This window comes from Alternaria novae-zelandiae (assembly GCF_023758075.1).
Source record: "Alternaria novae-zelandiae strain BMP 2774 chromosome Unknown scaffold_13, whole genome shotgun sequence".
Taxonomy (NCBI): domain Eukaryota; kingdom Fungi; phylum Ascomycota; class Dothideomycetes; order Pleosporales; family Pleosporaceae; genus Alternaria; species Alternaria novae-zelandiae.
In genome coordinates, this window is record NW_026056973.1 from 446,435 (window position 1) to 462,460 (window position 16,026).

General features: G+C 52.2%; 5 protein-coding genes across 5 annotated transcripts; 3 read left to right on the top strand and 2 right to left on the bottom strand.

The window, feature by feature from the left end:
- Nucleotides 1–1,828: 1,828 nt before the first annotated feature.
- On the top strand, nt 1,829–3,689 carry J4E88_006652 (uncharacterized protein; the record flags this gene model as incomplete). Its single annotated transcript, XM_049400275.1, has 5 exons — nt 1,829–2,047; nt 2,099–2,486; nt 2,542–2,777; nt 2,836–3,177; nt 3,225–3,689. The coding sequence occupies 5 exons, from the start codon at nt 1,829–1,831 to the stop codon at nt 3,687–3,689; spliced, it is 1,650 nt and encodes a 549-aa protein (XP_049253894.1).
- A 1,070-nt stretch (nt 3,690–4,759) lies between these two features.
- J4E88_006653 (uncharacterized protein) lies at nt 4,760–5,407 on the bottom strand (the record flags this gene model as incomplete). Its single annotated transcript, XM_049400276.1, has 1 exon — nt 4,760–5,407. The coding sequence occupies one exon, from the start codon at nt 5,405–5,407 to the stop codon at nt 4,760–4,762; it is 648 nt and encodes a 215-aa protein (XP_049253895.1).
- Nucleotides 5,408–5,618: 211 nt separating this feature from the next.
- On the top strand, nt 5,619–10,986 carry J4E88_006654 (uncharacterized protein; the record flags this gene model as incomplete). The annotated part of the gene is made up of 4 exons (XM_049400277.1): nt 5,619–6,467; nt 6,516–8,372; nt 8,432–9,889; nt 9,943–10,986. 4 exons carry the CDS (start codon nt 5,619–5,621, stop codon nt 10,984–10,986), a joined length of 5,208 nt encoding a protein of 1,735 aa, XP_049253896.1.
- A 443-nt stretch (nt 10,987–11,429) lies between these two features.
- On the bottom strand, nt 11,430–12,544 carry J4E88_006655 (uncharacterized protein; the record flags this gene model as incomplete). Its single annotated transcript, XM_049400278.1, has 4 exons — nt 11,430–11,854; nt 11,908–11,972; nt 12,022–12,139; nt 12,187–12,544. 4 exons carry the CDS (start codon nt 12,542–12,544, stop codon nt 11,430–11,432), a joined length of 966 nt encoding a protein of 321 aa, XP_049253897.1.
- Nucleotides 12,545–14,483: 1,939 nt separating this feature from the next.
- Nucleotides 14,484–15,966, top strand: J4E88_006656 (uncharacterized protein; the record flags this gene model as incomplete). Its single annotated transcript, XM_049400279.1, has 6 exons — nt 14,484–14,684; nt 14,735–14,855; nt 14,930–15,029; nt 15,088–15,414; nt 15,466–15,596; nt 15,647–15,966. 6 exons carry the CDS (start codon nt 14,484–14,486, stop codon nt 15,964–15,966), a joined length of 1,200 nt encoding a protein of 399 aa, XP_049253898.1.
- Between the last annotated feature and the right edge of the window lie 60 nt (nt 15,967–16,026).

Genomic DNA, 16,026 nt, shown 5'->3' on the forward strand with positions numbered 1-16,026 from the left:
ACCAAGATGGCGAATAGGTGAGTGCACGGCAAGCTATCGATGTCGAAAAGTGACAGTTGCAAAGGCGCGCTTAGGCGGGTTTTGCCCCACATGGCACCACTACCAAGAGGTAGGACCGACCGCTCACGTCTGATTGGAGGACAAAAGCTCTGGTGGAGTCAAATCCGACGTCGGTCTTGTATCGCATCTGTACCTCGCTGCACCTAAGGAAGCGACTTCAAGGACAGAGCCTACTTACCGCTGTATTCCCAGACCAGCAAAAGGACCTACCTCGGCCGTCCTTGTGCAAGCCGCCAGGTGACCTAACACGCCTTCATATCTTCCAGGGTCTCTCGAAGCGGTACAAGGTTTAATCGTCATTGCGTGCATACAGAGATATCGATAGCGGGAGACAAAGGTAACATCGCGGGTAGCATTGCCTGCAGGCAATGAGGTCCATGGCCCGCTTCTCCATGGGTTCCTTTCTTTTTGATCATGCACACCTCTTCCCACGTGTCTGGATACGGATGACGCGGACACACCCACTGGCCCGGCTTGGATCCTGGTAGCAATGCCTACGCACGTGCGGTTATGGATTGAAGCAGGCCGTCGGTTCCAATTACACATCCGGAGTACGTTTGCGTTTTAACTGGAGATATACGAAGAGGCTTGCATGTCCTAGTACCCCATCAGGACGAGCTGGCGAGAAAAATCCTTCGTCCGGATATGTTGTAGCTAGAGCCAGCGCTGCCATGGTACGTCTTGGCGTATACGATCGACTTCAAGTAGACTTACCGGATGTCGACCGGATGATAGCGAGTAGTCGAGGTATTTTTTCCATGTGCAAACGAGCTCAGACCGACTTTGTATCCGGGCACCGCTCGAGAAGCGACCGACTAGCGCGCACATAGCATCCGCATACGTGTACGCGGGGGGAAGATGGCGACTGGCAACCAATGTCTTTCTCCACCAGCATTCGAGATCCAGTCGAACATCTGTACAAATCGCGCCACATGACGCATCTCTTCCTGGTCGAGGTTGCTCGAGCGAACAATCGCAGTCGTAGTGGTGTGCTGCGACTAAAGTTGCAATTCTGCTGTACTCTTGCATGATCTTATAGCCAATGGTTCTGCTTTTGTTTCCACGCAACATCGTTTAGTTGAAGTCATAATTCGACGTTGATTCTCCGGTCACATGCAAAACCAAACCAAGCCACTGAAAGACGAGACATTTGTGATATCGCTTTGAGAGACCCCACGCCTATTCCTGATGTGGAAGTCTGCCGACCCGAGCCGTGTGTGGAGCCGCGCGGTTGACGCACTGTCGTACAACCTTCCTCAAAAGATGGCAGCTACTGCAATGTGAGTAGTACGCGGTGGGTGCATTGCATGCTGCAATACCGGAGCAACTCCCTAGGTACTACCCTGAAAATCATGCCGTTCGATGACCCGCTCAGTCGCGCTAGCAACAAGTGTCGCGGGAGGCCTATCGATTGCAAATTCGAGCTTGTTGCTTTGCGATCATTGGCTCGGCCGTCTCGGTGAACGCCGCAATTAACAGTATATTCGGCAGAATGTACAAGTCGGTAGCCGCGTTTGCAACATCGACATCGATGCATGCAGAGCACAGTGCTAGCTTGTTGGGAGGATCCGGCTGTTACCTACCTGCTGCATCAAATCCTTGCTCGTGCAAACAGCCCAATGGATGTACAGTCTAATGCAGAGGGCTTCCGAGGAGAGCTGAGCGGCGGGACGTTTCCTGTCACTGGCGGTCCATTGGCATCAGCATACTTTAAGTGTTTGGAGTGTCGAGTGCTCTTCGTTGTTCCTATGATCTGATTAGCTTAAGCATGGAGCTCATCATCACGCCCACACAGGCCCTCGTGCCTTTGTCGGTTCTGTTCTTAGTCTACCACGCAATTCGGGCATTGTTTTTCGGAAAGCCAGAGTCCAAGCATTGGGAGGAGCTGCCAGTCGTGGGCCTCCAGAAAGGATGGTTTGAATGGGTGTGGGCGACCTTGAAGTCTATCCGGAAGACCCAGGACTGGGCGTTTGAAGGGTATCGCAAGGTATGATAGTCTTTGATATCAGTAGAAATCTACTCATCCTTAATCTTTTAGTTTGCCAGCGTAAACAGCCCTTTCATCTTACCTAGCATCGACAGAGGAGCGATGATAATCCTTCCGCCTCGTCTGATCAAGAAGGTCTACTCACTGCCAGAGTCCACGCTCGATATCCACGCGACGCAGAGTGAGACTATCCAAACGAAATGGACAGTCTGGGACAAAGAAGTAGCCGACAATGACTTCCAGATCAACGTCGTGCGTCATCAGATTACGCGGAATCTCGAGCATTTGACGCCGCTGATGGCCGACGAACTTGACAGAGGCTTCGAGCGTTGGTGGGGAGGGAAGGGCGACACAGAGTGGAAGGAAGTCGCAGTATGGGATGCTTGCTTGAAGTTGATCGCTGGTGCAAGTAACGGCGCCTTTTGCGGCGCGCCGCTGTGTAAGTCGCTCAGGGTGCCTGGTTGGAAGATGCGCAAGCGCTGATAGTGTCGCAGGCCGTGATGAACAATTCTTGAACGATCTTAGAGATCACGCGATGAGCATCTTTGCCGGCGCTATGCTTATCAACGCATCCCCTAAGCCGCTCAAGCCAGTGACTGGCTTTCTTGTAGGATCGACGTGCTGGTACTTGCGCAGAAAAGCAATGAAGGGCTGCTTGCCTTTTGTGACAGAGAGATTGAACGCTACTGCCCGTTTCAAGGCTGACCCGAAGTGCGGGTGGACACCACCGGTAGGATTCCGCCCCTTGCATTAACGAGCTGCGCATCAACATACTTACCCGGTCCCAGAAAGATGGTCTCCAATGGCTTATCGATGAGTGCTACGCCGCAGCCGCAAAGGGAGATGCAGGGCAGTTGGAGCCGAAGCGAGTGGCGCATCGGCTCTTGTTGGTCAACGATATATCCCTTCATTCGACCAGCTTCACTGTGCAGAACGTCATCCTGGACCTCTTCAGCTCGGATCCGGCAATGGGGTATGTTGATGCTCTGCGAGATGAAGCTGCATCCGTGCTCGCCAAGTCCGGTGGTGTATGGACGCGCGATGCGGTCCGGGATTTGAAGCTCATCGATTCAATGATCCGTGAATCAATGAGACTTAATCCGTTCGCCATTGTCGGACTTCCGCGAACAGTATGTATGCCAACAAGTATTAAAGGACTGGTATTAACAAAGTGCAGGTCGTTCACCCCGAAGGCATTCGTCTCCCAGTTTCCAACGTTCATGTGCCTCAAGGTACCATGATCGCGGTTCCAATGGAGCCAATCCACTATGACGAAAGTATCTATCCCCAAGCACGCAGCTTCAACGCGTTCCGGTTTGCAGACCCGAACAATGTGACTAGCATCGTCGACAACTTTGCAACCAAAGACGACCTTGAGGCTGCTAAAGCGGACACGAACGAGCGGAAGGGCAAGTCGACTGCTACGCTTGACGATGCTTTCCTCGGGTTCGGGTTCGGCCGACACGCCTGCCCCGGGCGATTCTTTGCCTTGAATGAGATGAAGGTCTTTATTGCGCACATGCTGTTGAACTATGACGTTGAGCACATGGCGGTCAGGCCGAAACCGTTGGATACTGTGTGGCTAAAACTTCCTTTGCATGGTGGGAAGATCCGGGTGCGACGCAGGCCGTCAAGTGTGTAGATAGAATAAAGATATCCTCTGTTGATCCTCATCCGATGTAAATCCGACAGCCGTCGCTGTATTGATTCGAGCCTTTGCTACAGACGCCTGCCGAGCGAACATACTGGTTTGCGCTTCGTGTTCGATATCGATGTCGAGTTCGTCGTCAATTCGTAGATCCCAAAGCTCCTGTTCGGGTAGATCGCGAGAGGATTCAGTCGCCAGCTGCTCTTCCTGGTGGCTTCATCTCTCTTCGCGCTTGGGGGCGGTAGTGCAGGAAGACCTCCTCACGTAGGATCGCTCATCGCAGGTCGGCCGACTCATGATGCGGGTGTGGGAGAAATTCTTGTGTCCTGATGAGCAGCGATCTGAATGACACCTAGGGCTAATGTTTAGCTGAATCGGCCCAGCAGCATGTAGTCCTGAGAGAAACCGGTAGTGCGTGGAGCGCTTGCAGAGGGGAGTTAGCGACGGAACTCTACACAGGTCTCACAATCCGTGGCGTCGTGCTTGCTGCGGTGTTGCTGTTTGCGCGACTGCGGTACCTCCCAGAGACGCATGAGGTTAATATCCTGGACAGTTCTGGCATGCTGTTCAGTCTTGGTCGCTACTTCCTGCTATCGTAGCTGATTTACCCAAGACAGACGTCGCTTCCTAGACGGAATCCTACAACTTGGTGCGGACCTTCGAACAAGTCGGATACCACTATCGCTATCACCGTGTAAAATAGGTTCTTTGATCAAAACCTTCAATTGAACTCGTCGCCATCGTTGCGCGCGCAACTGCGGAGCGAATGGGCACACGGCTTCGCGAGCCAGGCGGGCCTTGTACGTGAGATCATCGCAACTGGCATGTGGACCAAAATGACCGAGATGCGTCAGTGGCGTTTACGAGTATAGTGGCTGGGCTCAGCTTGAGGTATCAGTATCGTGTGTTGCTGGTTGATTGTTGTTGGAGGAAGCGTCCGCCCCCTTGAGGGAACCCACGCTAACCTTGGAAGCCACATGAGAGGCTGCACGTGAGAGCGAAAGAGATAACCGCACGACAGCGTAATTACATGTACAGATATCGCTCACAAGCCTTTGGAACTGCTATGAGCTTCTCAAACACTCCTGTACCAATTCCACGCGAGCCTGGAGACTGACAACGTGATTGGGTACTAGCGTGTAATGGATGCCCCGACCGGCAAGCTGCTTTCGGAACGCGTCGTCGATGCGCATCCACGCCTCCGTCCCGTCTGGCATCAATCGCGTCCCGTCGTCGGCAAGCCAACTACAGCCAGCTTCGCATAGCACCACAACGCCCGCCTTCATGCGCCGTTCGAGTTCCTTCCACTGTGCCGATGCGAGCATCTCGCCTGCCGCTCCTTCGCCCACGAACAGTTGCGCGTATATGATAGGATCGAGACCGGAGCGATCGGAGATATACCATGTGGTCGGCGGCGTGTCAAGACCGATGGCAGCCTGTTCGGCTTCAAATTGCGCGTCGAGGATGTGCTTCTGCAGTTGCAAGGATCGGGACGGCGATGCAGTGATGTCCTCGCGGCTGAAATGCTTGTCGTGTAACACTTTGCGCGCGACCTCTCGGATGATCACCGGCCTCGAGGCTACCTCTGTAACTGGAAGGGCTGTGTCACGTTGATGAAACGCGTCTTCTAGTGCGTTCACGAGCGTCGTCTTGCCGGTACATTGGGCGCCGATAATGTAAAGACAGCGACTGAGGGCTGCCTCATTCGCCATTATGTCTGTGGTGAGTGCTGGGGAAGAGTCGGAAGTCAAGGCAGACGCTGCTCTTACGGTAAGTCTTGTTTTGCCGCTTTGGGTAGTTCGGTGTAACGTCGCACAAGCAAACGCAATCCTTCACGAATCACGAAGACTTTCGTCTGTGTAGACCCCGCATCAAGCCACTCTCTTTCTGCAACACTGCGGCGCACTCCTCTCCATCACAACAATGAGCAACTTGCGAACTTTTCGCGTCGTGCTCTCGCGTGATGTCGATCCAGGGATCACATCATGGAACTACACAGTGGCCAACCTCCCGCAGGCCAGGCAGACAAACGCGGCTGGACTTGTCAAGTGCTTTTCCCTTGTTTCTTCGGGAACGGTGCAGGAGATCGTCCTGCGGTTTGAAAGCGCGCCCTCCAACCGTGTTACACGCAAAGAGCCTTTGGACAGACTCTTCCTCGTTTCGCTGGCGGACTTCCGCTTGCATTGGCCTTCAAAGTCGCCAGATGACCCACCACGCGTAGCCACTGGCAGAGAGAACGGCGATTACGTCACAAGATTACTCACCACTGGCGTTGTACTCAATGGGACTCACTACCACTTCTTTGGTCATTCAAACAGCCAAACGAAGTCCAGATCTTGCTTCATGTATGGCGCATCGAAAGAAGACATCTCTGCCAAGATCGAAGCTATGGGCGATCTCTCGAAACTCAAGTCCGTAGGCAAGAAGGCAAAACGAATTGGGCTGCTTTTCTCTAGCGCAGAGGCCGCGCTTGATCTCTCCCCGGAACGCTGCAGAGACATCGACGACGTCAAACGCGATGATTACGTTTTCACCGACGGATGTGGTCTGATATCTCTTCAACTTGCTCGACAACTGGCTCAGAGACGCAACATAATATTTCGCAATCAGCGCTACCTACCGTCAGTATTCCAAATTCGATATCGTGGATACAAGGGCGTATTGACCTTAGACCCTACCCTTCAGGGTAAGGAACAGGTACAGTTTCGAGAATCTATGAGGAAGTTCAAGGATGCGTCCGATCACAGTTTCGCGGTCGTAGACTATTCCAAGGTTAGATTTCCAAATCGTCTCTTGGTCTACTGAGCTGACTGGACTTAGCCTTACGTCTATGGTAGCCTAAACGATGAGGTGGTGGTGCTCTTGCATACGTTGGGTATTTCGGCGGATATCCTTCTCGACAAGCAGCAGCAGCATCTGCACTTCCTCAATAACGTTAGCCAAGGTAATCCTGGGGCAGCCTTCCAGTATCTCTCATACAGTGGCAGACTCGATCTAGCAGAGAGACTTCTATTAGAAGGCATTGGATCTGTCCACACGCTCCTAGGAAGGATGATTCGAGAAGAGTACACCAAAATGCTGAACAAACGAGACGAACAACGATGTCGGATTCTGATCCGCCGCTCACGGCTTCTCTTCGGTGTTTGCGACCCAGGAAGCAAGAATGGTCACCCGGGAAAGCTCAGAGAAGGTGAATGCTTTGTGCGGATAACTGATGTTGACGGGCGAGCGCATACCATCATCAACACCGAGGTGATGGTAACGAGAAACCCATGCCTGCATCCAGGCGATCTCCAGAAATTCAAGGCAGTAGATATCCCGGAGTTTGCTCATCTAGTCGACTGCATCGTGTTCCCAACTGAAGGGAGCAGGCCAAGCGCTGATCTCATGTCAGGCGGTGATCTCGATGGGGACAAATGTAAAGCTCTCGTATGCATCTGTCTCGAACTCGCTAATATCTTTCTAGTCTTTGTGACTTGGGATCCAGATATCATTCCACGAACGATGGCACAGCCCGCCCAGTACCCAGGAGGCAAAGAACTTGTAACTTTCGGCGAAGTGACCGGTGACGCCCGAGCGGAGTACTTTGCCCGATACACCAGTGCGTCCCTGGGGAAAGTCAAAAATCTCTACATGAGATGGGCGCGCCTCGGTCATGCCATGAGCCCGCAATGTCAACAACTCAATCGGTTGTTTTCTCAATGCGTTGATGGAAACCACATCCGGATTCCTGACGACCTCAAGGAATTCACGAAGTTAGAGGATCCGTCTGAACCTAAACATACCGTCGCTCCCTTTATCTTGGATGTTCTGCATGATGCTTGCACCCAGCTCATTCTTCAGGCTGACAACACACGACCCAACGACTGCGATGAAGTCGACGTGATGGAGCTCTTCCTCGCACGAGACAAGATGGCGATGTCTGAATTCGAATTACTGCATCTTCTACTGCGCTGGTGTGAGCATAGCGGTGAAGACATCCTCGAATACAGTCACCATCTCGATTTCAGTGCTTTGAGCGATGAGCAGCAAATATGGTTTCTTAGCTGCCTTCCACCGTCTGCAACTGCGCCGAGTTTGGTACGGAACGGGCTTCTCCAGTCAGAACTCGTCACGCCTGACGAGGTGAGCAAGTTTCGTCTAGATCAGCCGCACCTGCACTGGAAGCCGGTCTTCAGATCGTCCACCGACCGTATGCAAAGATTCTTGCCTACCGTCTCTCAGGCCTTGGAAATCTTCCACAAGAAACTCATCATCTTGACGGTGGATAAACGTCTGAGCGTTGCGATATACGTACCAAAAAAGATTGAAAGAGCGAGCGAAGTTCAAGTTGACACCGGCGTCGTAGTCTTCGCTTTCCCCCACTCACAAGGCCTACATTCACCAAACTACAGAATGCTCCCAACCAAGGTCAATTACAGGCTGTTTTGCGATGAGCATATGTTTCAATTGTACGAATGTCAGCGAAGTAACACATGGATCTTTCTGAGGCGTCCTCATGCTGACGATTCGCTCTACCGAAATGAGAAAAACAAAGGAGACAAACGCAGAGCACGCGAGACTACTGTTCGCGACGGAGTCAACTTTGACTGCAAAGCTAGCATTGCTTTGGACAAAGTTGGTCGAGGACTTCAGCAGCATATCGGCAAGGTGCAGCAAAATGGGGTATTGGGTGCGGTAGGTTGACGCTCTCTATGCCGGACTTCTACAGTTGCCGTGATACTGATAACATTCAGGAAATCTATGTCATCAGCAACAGAGACATCAACTCAATGCGGGTGCTTGACGAGTGGCTTACCTTCGTCGACACTGATGAAATCTTACCGCTATTTGAGAAACCGAACAAGAACTACGATATTCCCAGATTGAGTTCTAAAGACTGGGCAGACTACCCCGAGACAGTAGGTGCCGTGGTTCGCGACAAAGACTTTGCTCACCTCCAAAAACTGAAGTCTGTGTCAGACCTGTCGACCATCCTTGGTTTGCTCAATGACCATGGTGAAAAGAAGATGCTCTTGGACACGTTCTCGCATGTTCTTGCTTTTGAAGCAAGCTCCGCCCTCTCGCTAGACCGGACGATCGTAGCGTCGACTCTCCTCGACTTCCTACCGAATGCGGTGTACCTGATACCCGCATTCTTCCACTCTCAAACGTGGGAGACTCACAGGTCCTCGTTGGACGAACACCTTATCCATCTGGCCTTTAGTCTACTGAGACATCTCGTCCTTTTGTCGGAGGAGATGGGTACTTTCATCCGGCGTCCAATCCAAATCCTGTTGCAAGAACTGAAGTGCATCTCGTTGAGAGAGTTCGCCGACATCGTGGAGCTCATTTCGCTTACGGTCCGCTCTTCCGAAACGGCCTTGGATTTTCTTCTTGGGGTGTTAGAGCCTGAAAGCTCGCGGCTTCTGGTAGGACGGCCGACTGCAATTCGGCAATTCACGTCATCGTTGCTCGGCATCGCGCTTGATCATGTAGATGAAGCGTCTAGTGCTCGCGAGCAAAAGTCGCAAGAGTTTCTCGAGCTGCGCCTGGATGGCCATAGCGACGGCTACGCAATGGTCAAGGGCACACTTCGCATCGACTCTTCCTTGAATGGATTGCTCAGAGCTGGCGATCACGTTCGTCTTACAGCATCCGATCCACCGCAGAATGATGTTATCGCAAGGCTCTTCTCGATGGATGCTGTTGTGTCATCAGCTGAACCAGGCAAGGTTGCATTTCGGTGCCTTCATCATCCCCCGTCGTACCTTGGCAAGTGCGCCTGGAGTGTTACGCAGTGTGGATCTTTCGTTACAAGCAAGACCTCGTTCGACGCTGTAACTGCTTTTTACACGGAGCGCGAAGCTTGTAGTGCCATCTACGCGATGCTTCTCGGTCTTCCTCCGCCAAACCAAGATAAGTCGATTGGCATCGAGCTACCGGTGACTGTCGCCCCATCACTGAACGGGAGTCAGAATGCAGCGCTCATAGCTTCGATGAAACATTCATTGACATTCATCTGGGGCCCTCCGGGTACAGGAAAGACTCACACAATTGTCGTCATTATTACCCAGCTGCTGGAAAAACTACCCAAATTACGATTCCTCGTTACTGCGCCAACGCATAATGCAGTGGATAACATGCTGAGGAGGTTCGTGGCCTACCCTGAAGCGAAGAATGGTGGCATTGTCCCTGTTCGGGTATCGACGCAGGTAAGTGTGGTTACCTCACACACATTTAATAATTATACTCACATCATAACAAGCTTTCCAAAGTCGCTCAGGACTTACGTACGTACACGTGTGACGCCATGGTCGGCAAAGAGCTAAGCGCGAACTTCCCAGCTCGGCGTAAGGCGCAGAAGCGGATCGAAGAGGCCCGTCTCGTGTTTACTACGTGCACTGGAGCTGCGTTAGGTTTGCTTCGTAACGAGGCTTTCGATGTCGTCATCATTGACGAAGCCTCACAGCTTACTGAGCCCGTAACCCTGGTGCCTCTTGTCAAAGGGTGTTCCCGTGCGATATTAGTTGGGGATCATGTCCAGCTTCGCGCCACGGTTCAACAAACTGCTGTGGTAACCGGTTATGACGTTTCACTCTTTGAGCGCCATTACAATTTAGCACCGAGAGAAGGTGTCGCAAAAGTAATGCTTGACACGCAGTATCGCATGCATCGCTCCATCTGCGATTTCAGTTCCTCTGAGTTCTACGACGGCAAACTCCACACTGCTGTAGCTGACAACGCGCGTCCGCTGCCTCCTTCGCTCTTCCCCTGGCCTAAGACAAATCGTATGGTTTGGGTCGAATGCGCTGCACCTGAAGACCTTTTCCAGCAATCCAAGTCGAATGCTGGCCAAGGCGACGTCTGCAAACGTATCATTCAGCTTCTGAAGGCATCACCGGCATCTAGTGGCTCGACTGCAACCCCAAAGGACTCCATCGAAACCCCTACTATCGCAATATTGACACCGTACACTCGTCAGAAGACCCTGCTTACAACAACAATTCCGAATGCTGAAGTCTACTCCATCGATAGCTTCCAGGGTCGTGAGGCTGACGTCATTGTGTTTGTCACCGTTCGGTGCAACGCTCATTACGCTTTGGGATTTCTGGATGACATGCGACGGCTGAATGTGGTCATGACAAGGGCGAAAGCTGGTGTTGTGTTGGTTGGGCACAAAAACACGTTGACAGGTGTAGGGGCAGCGGAGACTGTAGACGATAGCAAGCTGGTTTGGAGGAGATTACTAGAGAGGTGCGAGGTTGTGGAGTTGCCAGCTCAGGCCGAGGACAGTGGTTCTACTCACTGATGTGCAGTGTCGCACATCACTTTGTCCTCCATATCGAAAGCCTCGGTCTCGGATCATAGACATCGACCGCTATCCTCGGGACTGTTACTTGTTAAGTTGCAAATGCTCATGACTTGCACGCGATGCAGTAATGCGCTTCTAATGCATCTATTACATAAGGTAATTCGAGACGACCCACAATGGCAGCCGGGAACCCGACGCGGCATCCGCAATCCCACCGGCCAAACATGCCGTTCCATTCCCATTGCCGCAACCAAGTTCACCCGTGTTGCAATGACCACCTCATCCCGGTGCCGCGCCTCAACGTTGAGCCTCATGCTTCGCCGTGCCTGCACTTTGTTCAAGCATGCGAATCCTTCCAAGTGTTCACCCGGCTTGTCTTTGCAAGGTCCCAGTCCCGACGAGACGAATCATCAGATTACTACCAAGGCCCCATATTACTTCTATCTTCGTGTGTCACAAGGACTATAACTCGGCCTCGTCTGCTCGGTGACATCCTCGTACTCGACTGTCAAGTGTTGCGTTCGCGTAATGCCAGAGCTTGGCTCCACTTTACTCTCCTCGCTACCATTCCGAAAGCCCGGGCTCAAGATACTGTCCTGGCTATCGTGGCCCAGGGTTGTTTCAGACACGCCCGACTTCCCATGCTGCTTGGCTGACCGAAGAGTCTTGCTCCCGATTGTAGCGAGCTTCACACCCGACCGACTACGCGATCTGTACCCACTTGGACCTTGCTCACCGCGTGAGCTACCAAAGATTCCCCGGCCAAAGATGCGGTCAAATAATGGCTGCAAAGTCGGTATGCAGGCGCCGATGATGATAGAGTTTCCCTCGATACTGGTCCAGATGGTGATGTCGGCCGTATCGTCTGTATCGCGTTATTAGTACGGATGATTCAACACCGCATGCGGGTCTACTCACAGCTGAAGTCAGGGCTCGCAAGCGCTGGAAGTCGAGTCGACTTGTACACAGCTACGGCTGCCGCACTGTTTCAAGTGTGAGCGGAAGTTCCAAGACAAGCATACGCAAGCTTACATAGAACCCAGTCCCAGCGCGGCACTCAAGGCTATCTTCTTCTTGAGGTTGATTTGTAGTCCATACAGAACAACGGCGGGATATATCGCGAGGTAGAGGTCCACGACGGCGGAGATGGCTTCGCGACGGTCAGTCATGTACTAGGTTTACTGGCTGTGAACTTACTTCCAGCTACGATGGCGTAGTAGATCAGGATCCATGGGCTCCAGCAAGTACCCTGGACGGAGAAGTCCCACTGCGACCGAGACGGCGTACACTGTGCGAAGATGATGATGACACAGCCAAACAGAATCAACAAACAACCACCGGTCATAGCCCACAGGAATATCCTATGTTTTCGGCTAGGGTTGGTGATTCTCGTTAGGAGAGCAACCACGGCCAGCTTGGGGATTCCGAACGAGAATATACCGGGAGGGAAGCCCGCGAGGGTGTACAATATAGCACCGGACTTTTGCTCGTCGCTGAGCACGGAGAAATGTCGTCCATTTCCAGCTTGTACGGCTGCTATCGTGAGGCCAAGCATGATGTAGCCACATATCTACACGACGCGTCAGCATGCTGAGCCAGTGAGAACGTTATTGAGAAATGCTCACCATCGACAATATGATCAGCCAGTCGTCGAGGCCTAGCCTTGATAGAATTTTGACTCTAACATAGAGTCTGGCCGCAACAAACACAGTCGCTACCGTCGTCAACGAGATGCATACTGCCAAAACCGTTGGACCCTTAGTTTGTTGGGCAAAGCCTTCGGAAAGATCTTGCGATACTGCCATATTGCAACAAGGCTAGGTGTGGAACCAAATGATGAGGGAAAAGTTACAGTGCTGGAGCCTAGGTTCAGTTTGATATAAGCTCGACTGGACATCAGACTCTCTGCTTATCCCCTGCGCATGCCTGCAAAAGCATTATCGCCCTCTGACCACCAACACCAGGGGTCGTAAGAGTTCGTGCGCAGTTTCGTCATGTAGCGATGCGGCTTAGACCTGGGAGCTTTCAGAAGTTCGCACAGCCCCTGGTGCCGGGCATGGTTTCCGGAACGACTGTACTTTTTCAGAAAGATGACGATCGTGTGTCAGTCTACGGACTATCTTCTGAACTGGGAAGCGCGAGAGTAATCATTTCCATGCAGCGCGGGCGACACCAGGCCCACACGTGCTCGCACGTACATCGGATGCATAGGCCCGTCAAAAGAATCGACTGAACGGGTGGCCCAACCCAATCATAGCCATTCCGGTCAGAAGTACTGCATACAGCCTTGAAGTAAGGTCTACGAAAGCAGTTCGGATATGCATTCGCGCATGGGTCTATCTGACTTCCGGTGGACAAGGTATCTGCTCCTGTCGCCAACTTGCTCAGCCAGCGGTAAGCAGACGTCCTGCCAATGACAGGGATGAAGGACGTTGTCATGCAGCCCGCTCGGCTCATCGATTGATCAACGGGCCTCCCGTCTGCCGGAGTCGATAACATGATCTTGGGAAGCAACAAGAGAAGCAACTAATATGGCAATCTGTGTTGCCTTGGGGTTTCCGATCTTTTCATTCTATACTCATGGAGACTACGCCGCATCTGCCCACATACATCCTTCACATCCTTCCACAGGGTGCGTCTCACAGCAGCTGTAGGATCATCGATGAAGTGACTATTTGTGGTGCCTGGATGAGCTGATTGGTCTCCACTTAGCGACGGTTGCGTTGCCGATGCCGCACTAATGTGGCTGTTTAGCCGGCTTGCCGCTCAGCCGCTCTTTCGGGTCCAAAGCCACGGGCCGTGTGGGGGTTTCGGCTTGCCACTGACTCTTTTCGAGCCCCATTCCCCACACTCACACCACTCGCGACAACGGTTCCCCTTTACAAGGGATCGCGAAATTCTATTGGTGTTCGTCTCATTCCATTTTGGAGCTCATGGAATGATCAGAACGTTCCCAATGAGTAAGTAGAGCGATGGGATACTAGATTGCAACTGCAAGCCTGCTCTATTTACGAAGGATCACCTTTACAGATGTTGGTTATAGCTGATCAGAGGTCCTTCAAGTGGGGGCTGTTCTCCAGCAGGCCATCATTCGAGTGCCAAGACGGACGATGGTATTGAAGTGGAAGTCAGGCCCACTGACTTGGGTGTGAATGCTCCGCGGATTCATCGTCCTTCAGTTGAAGCTTGTCATGCTGCGCCGTTTTCCGCCTCAGGGTATTCTTCTCGCCTGCTGTTGCCAAAACATCCTTCCCGTCTGATAACACGCCGCCATGAGTCGCAAGCCGCTGACCACACCGGCAATGCTGCTGTCCATCTCTGTGGAGACTCGGGAGTTGGACTGAAGGAATTGACTTGCAGTTATAAGGAAGCAACGTATCAGCTGTACATCCAGCAGTGCCGTGAATCCTTTCACCTTCAACCCGTTTTACCGCCCAATTACTTTCTTCTTACCCCTTGCTCGTTACTCTTGAACGTGTCAGAACTTCGCAAACATGCTGGTCGATCTCGGCATTGCAGTGCGTGCAAACGACCCAAGCGCCGTTCCATGCCTACTGGAGAAGCTGTCGGAATTCGGGGGCAAACCCTCTGTTGATCACAATGACACTCGCATGGCAATGCTTTCGCAGGCTAAAGCGCTCGTCAGAGCGCTGCAGACCCCCCGTGAAACCATGATCGAGCAGAACTGGGCCCAGGTATGTGCTACATCTTTGTAGAGGTTTCTGTATCTAAGTGGTGTCACTAGCCCGGCTGCCATACCGCCATCACCACCTGCTATAATGCAGGTGTGTTTGGTGTACTTGGAGACAAACCAATGAAGGTGGACGACATTGCGAATAAGCTTGGAAAGCCTCGCGAACTGTTGGGTAAGCTTGCATACTAGCGAATCGTTCCGTGACCTCGCTTACACTGGTAGCTCGCTTGATGAGGCACATCGCAGCCATGGGTTACATCACCGAGACCGACAGTGATGAATACATGGCGACAAACTTCTCGAAGGCCTTGACCATCCCTATCATTGGAGATGGCTATCCAGCCCTGTAAGTGTTCTTGATGCTTGACGCGTTGCTAAACTGAGTCTTGTGCTGATCAAATCAGTGGCGGTGGAGCCCACCAGTCTTGCAGCAAGTTCTCGGAGTACTTGCAGAAGAACGACTACCAGCTCACCTCGGACATAACCAATGGGCCTTATCAGTATGCTTTCAATACTGAGCTTGACATGTTCCGGTATCTGGATACACATCCGCCCTTGGGTCAGCAATTCAACAACCACATGGGTGGCTATCGTCAGGGTCGACCAAGTTGGATGGACTCGAACTTCTACCCTGTGCAGGAGCAGCTGATAGACGGTATGGACAACTCTAAAGATGCCGTCCTGTTGGTAGACATTGGCGGCGGTTACGGTCAGGACATCCAAGAATTCAGGTATGCTGCCACAAGGCCTAGTCCAGATTCGTATGCTTACGACACATTTAGATCGAAGTATCCTCAAGTACCCGGCCGGCTTGTATTGCAGGATCGACCTTCCGTAATTGATGGAATTGAGCGACTGGATCCGAGCATCGAACGTATGGAGTATGACTTCCATACTGAGCAACCATTGAAAGGTACGTCTGGCAGCTGCAGAGTTACCCGTCAGACGCTAATCAACCCCCAGCGGCGAAAGCATACTACATGCACTCCGTGTTGCACGACTGGCCCGACGACGTGTGCAAGAGCATCTTAAAGCAAGTTGCTGGCGCCATGAAGAAAGGCTACAGCAAACTGCTTATCAACGAAAACGTCATTCCGGACAAGGGCGCTGACTGGCAAGCCACTGCTTTGGATATGATGATGATCACCCTTTTCTCTTCGAAAGAGCGTACGTACTCGCAATGGAGCCAGCTGTTGGAGTCGCCGGAACTTGGATTGAAGATCGTTCGTGTCTGGACCGTTAGGCACTCGCAAGAGAGCTTGATCGAATGCGAGCTAGTTTGAGTCTTCATCGGCGGAGATGAAATCGCTTCAGAAGCTTGTAAAAAGAATAAAAGTCGTATA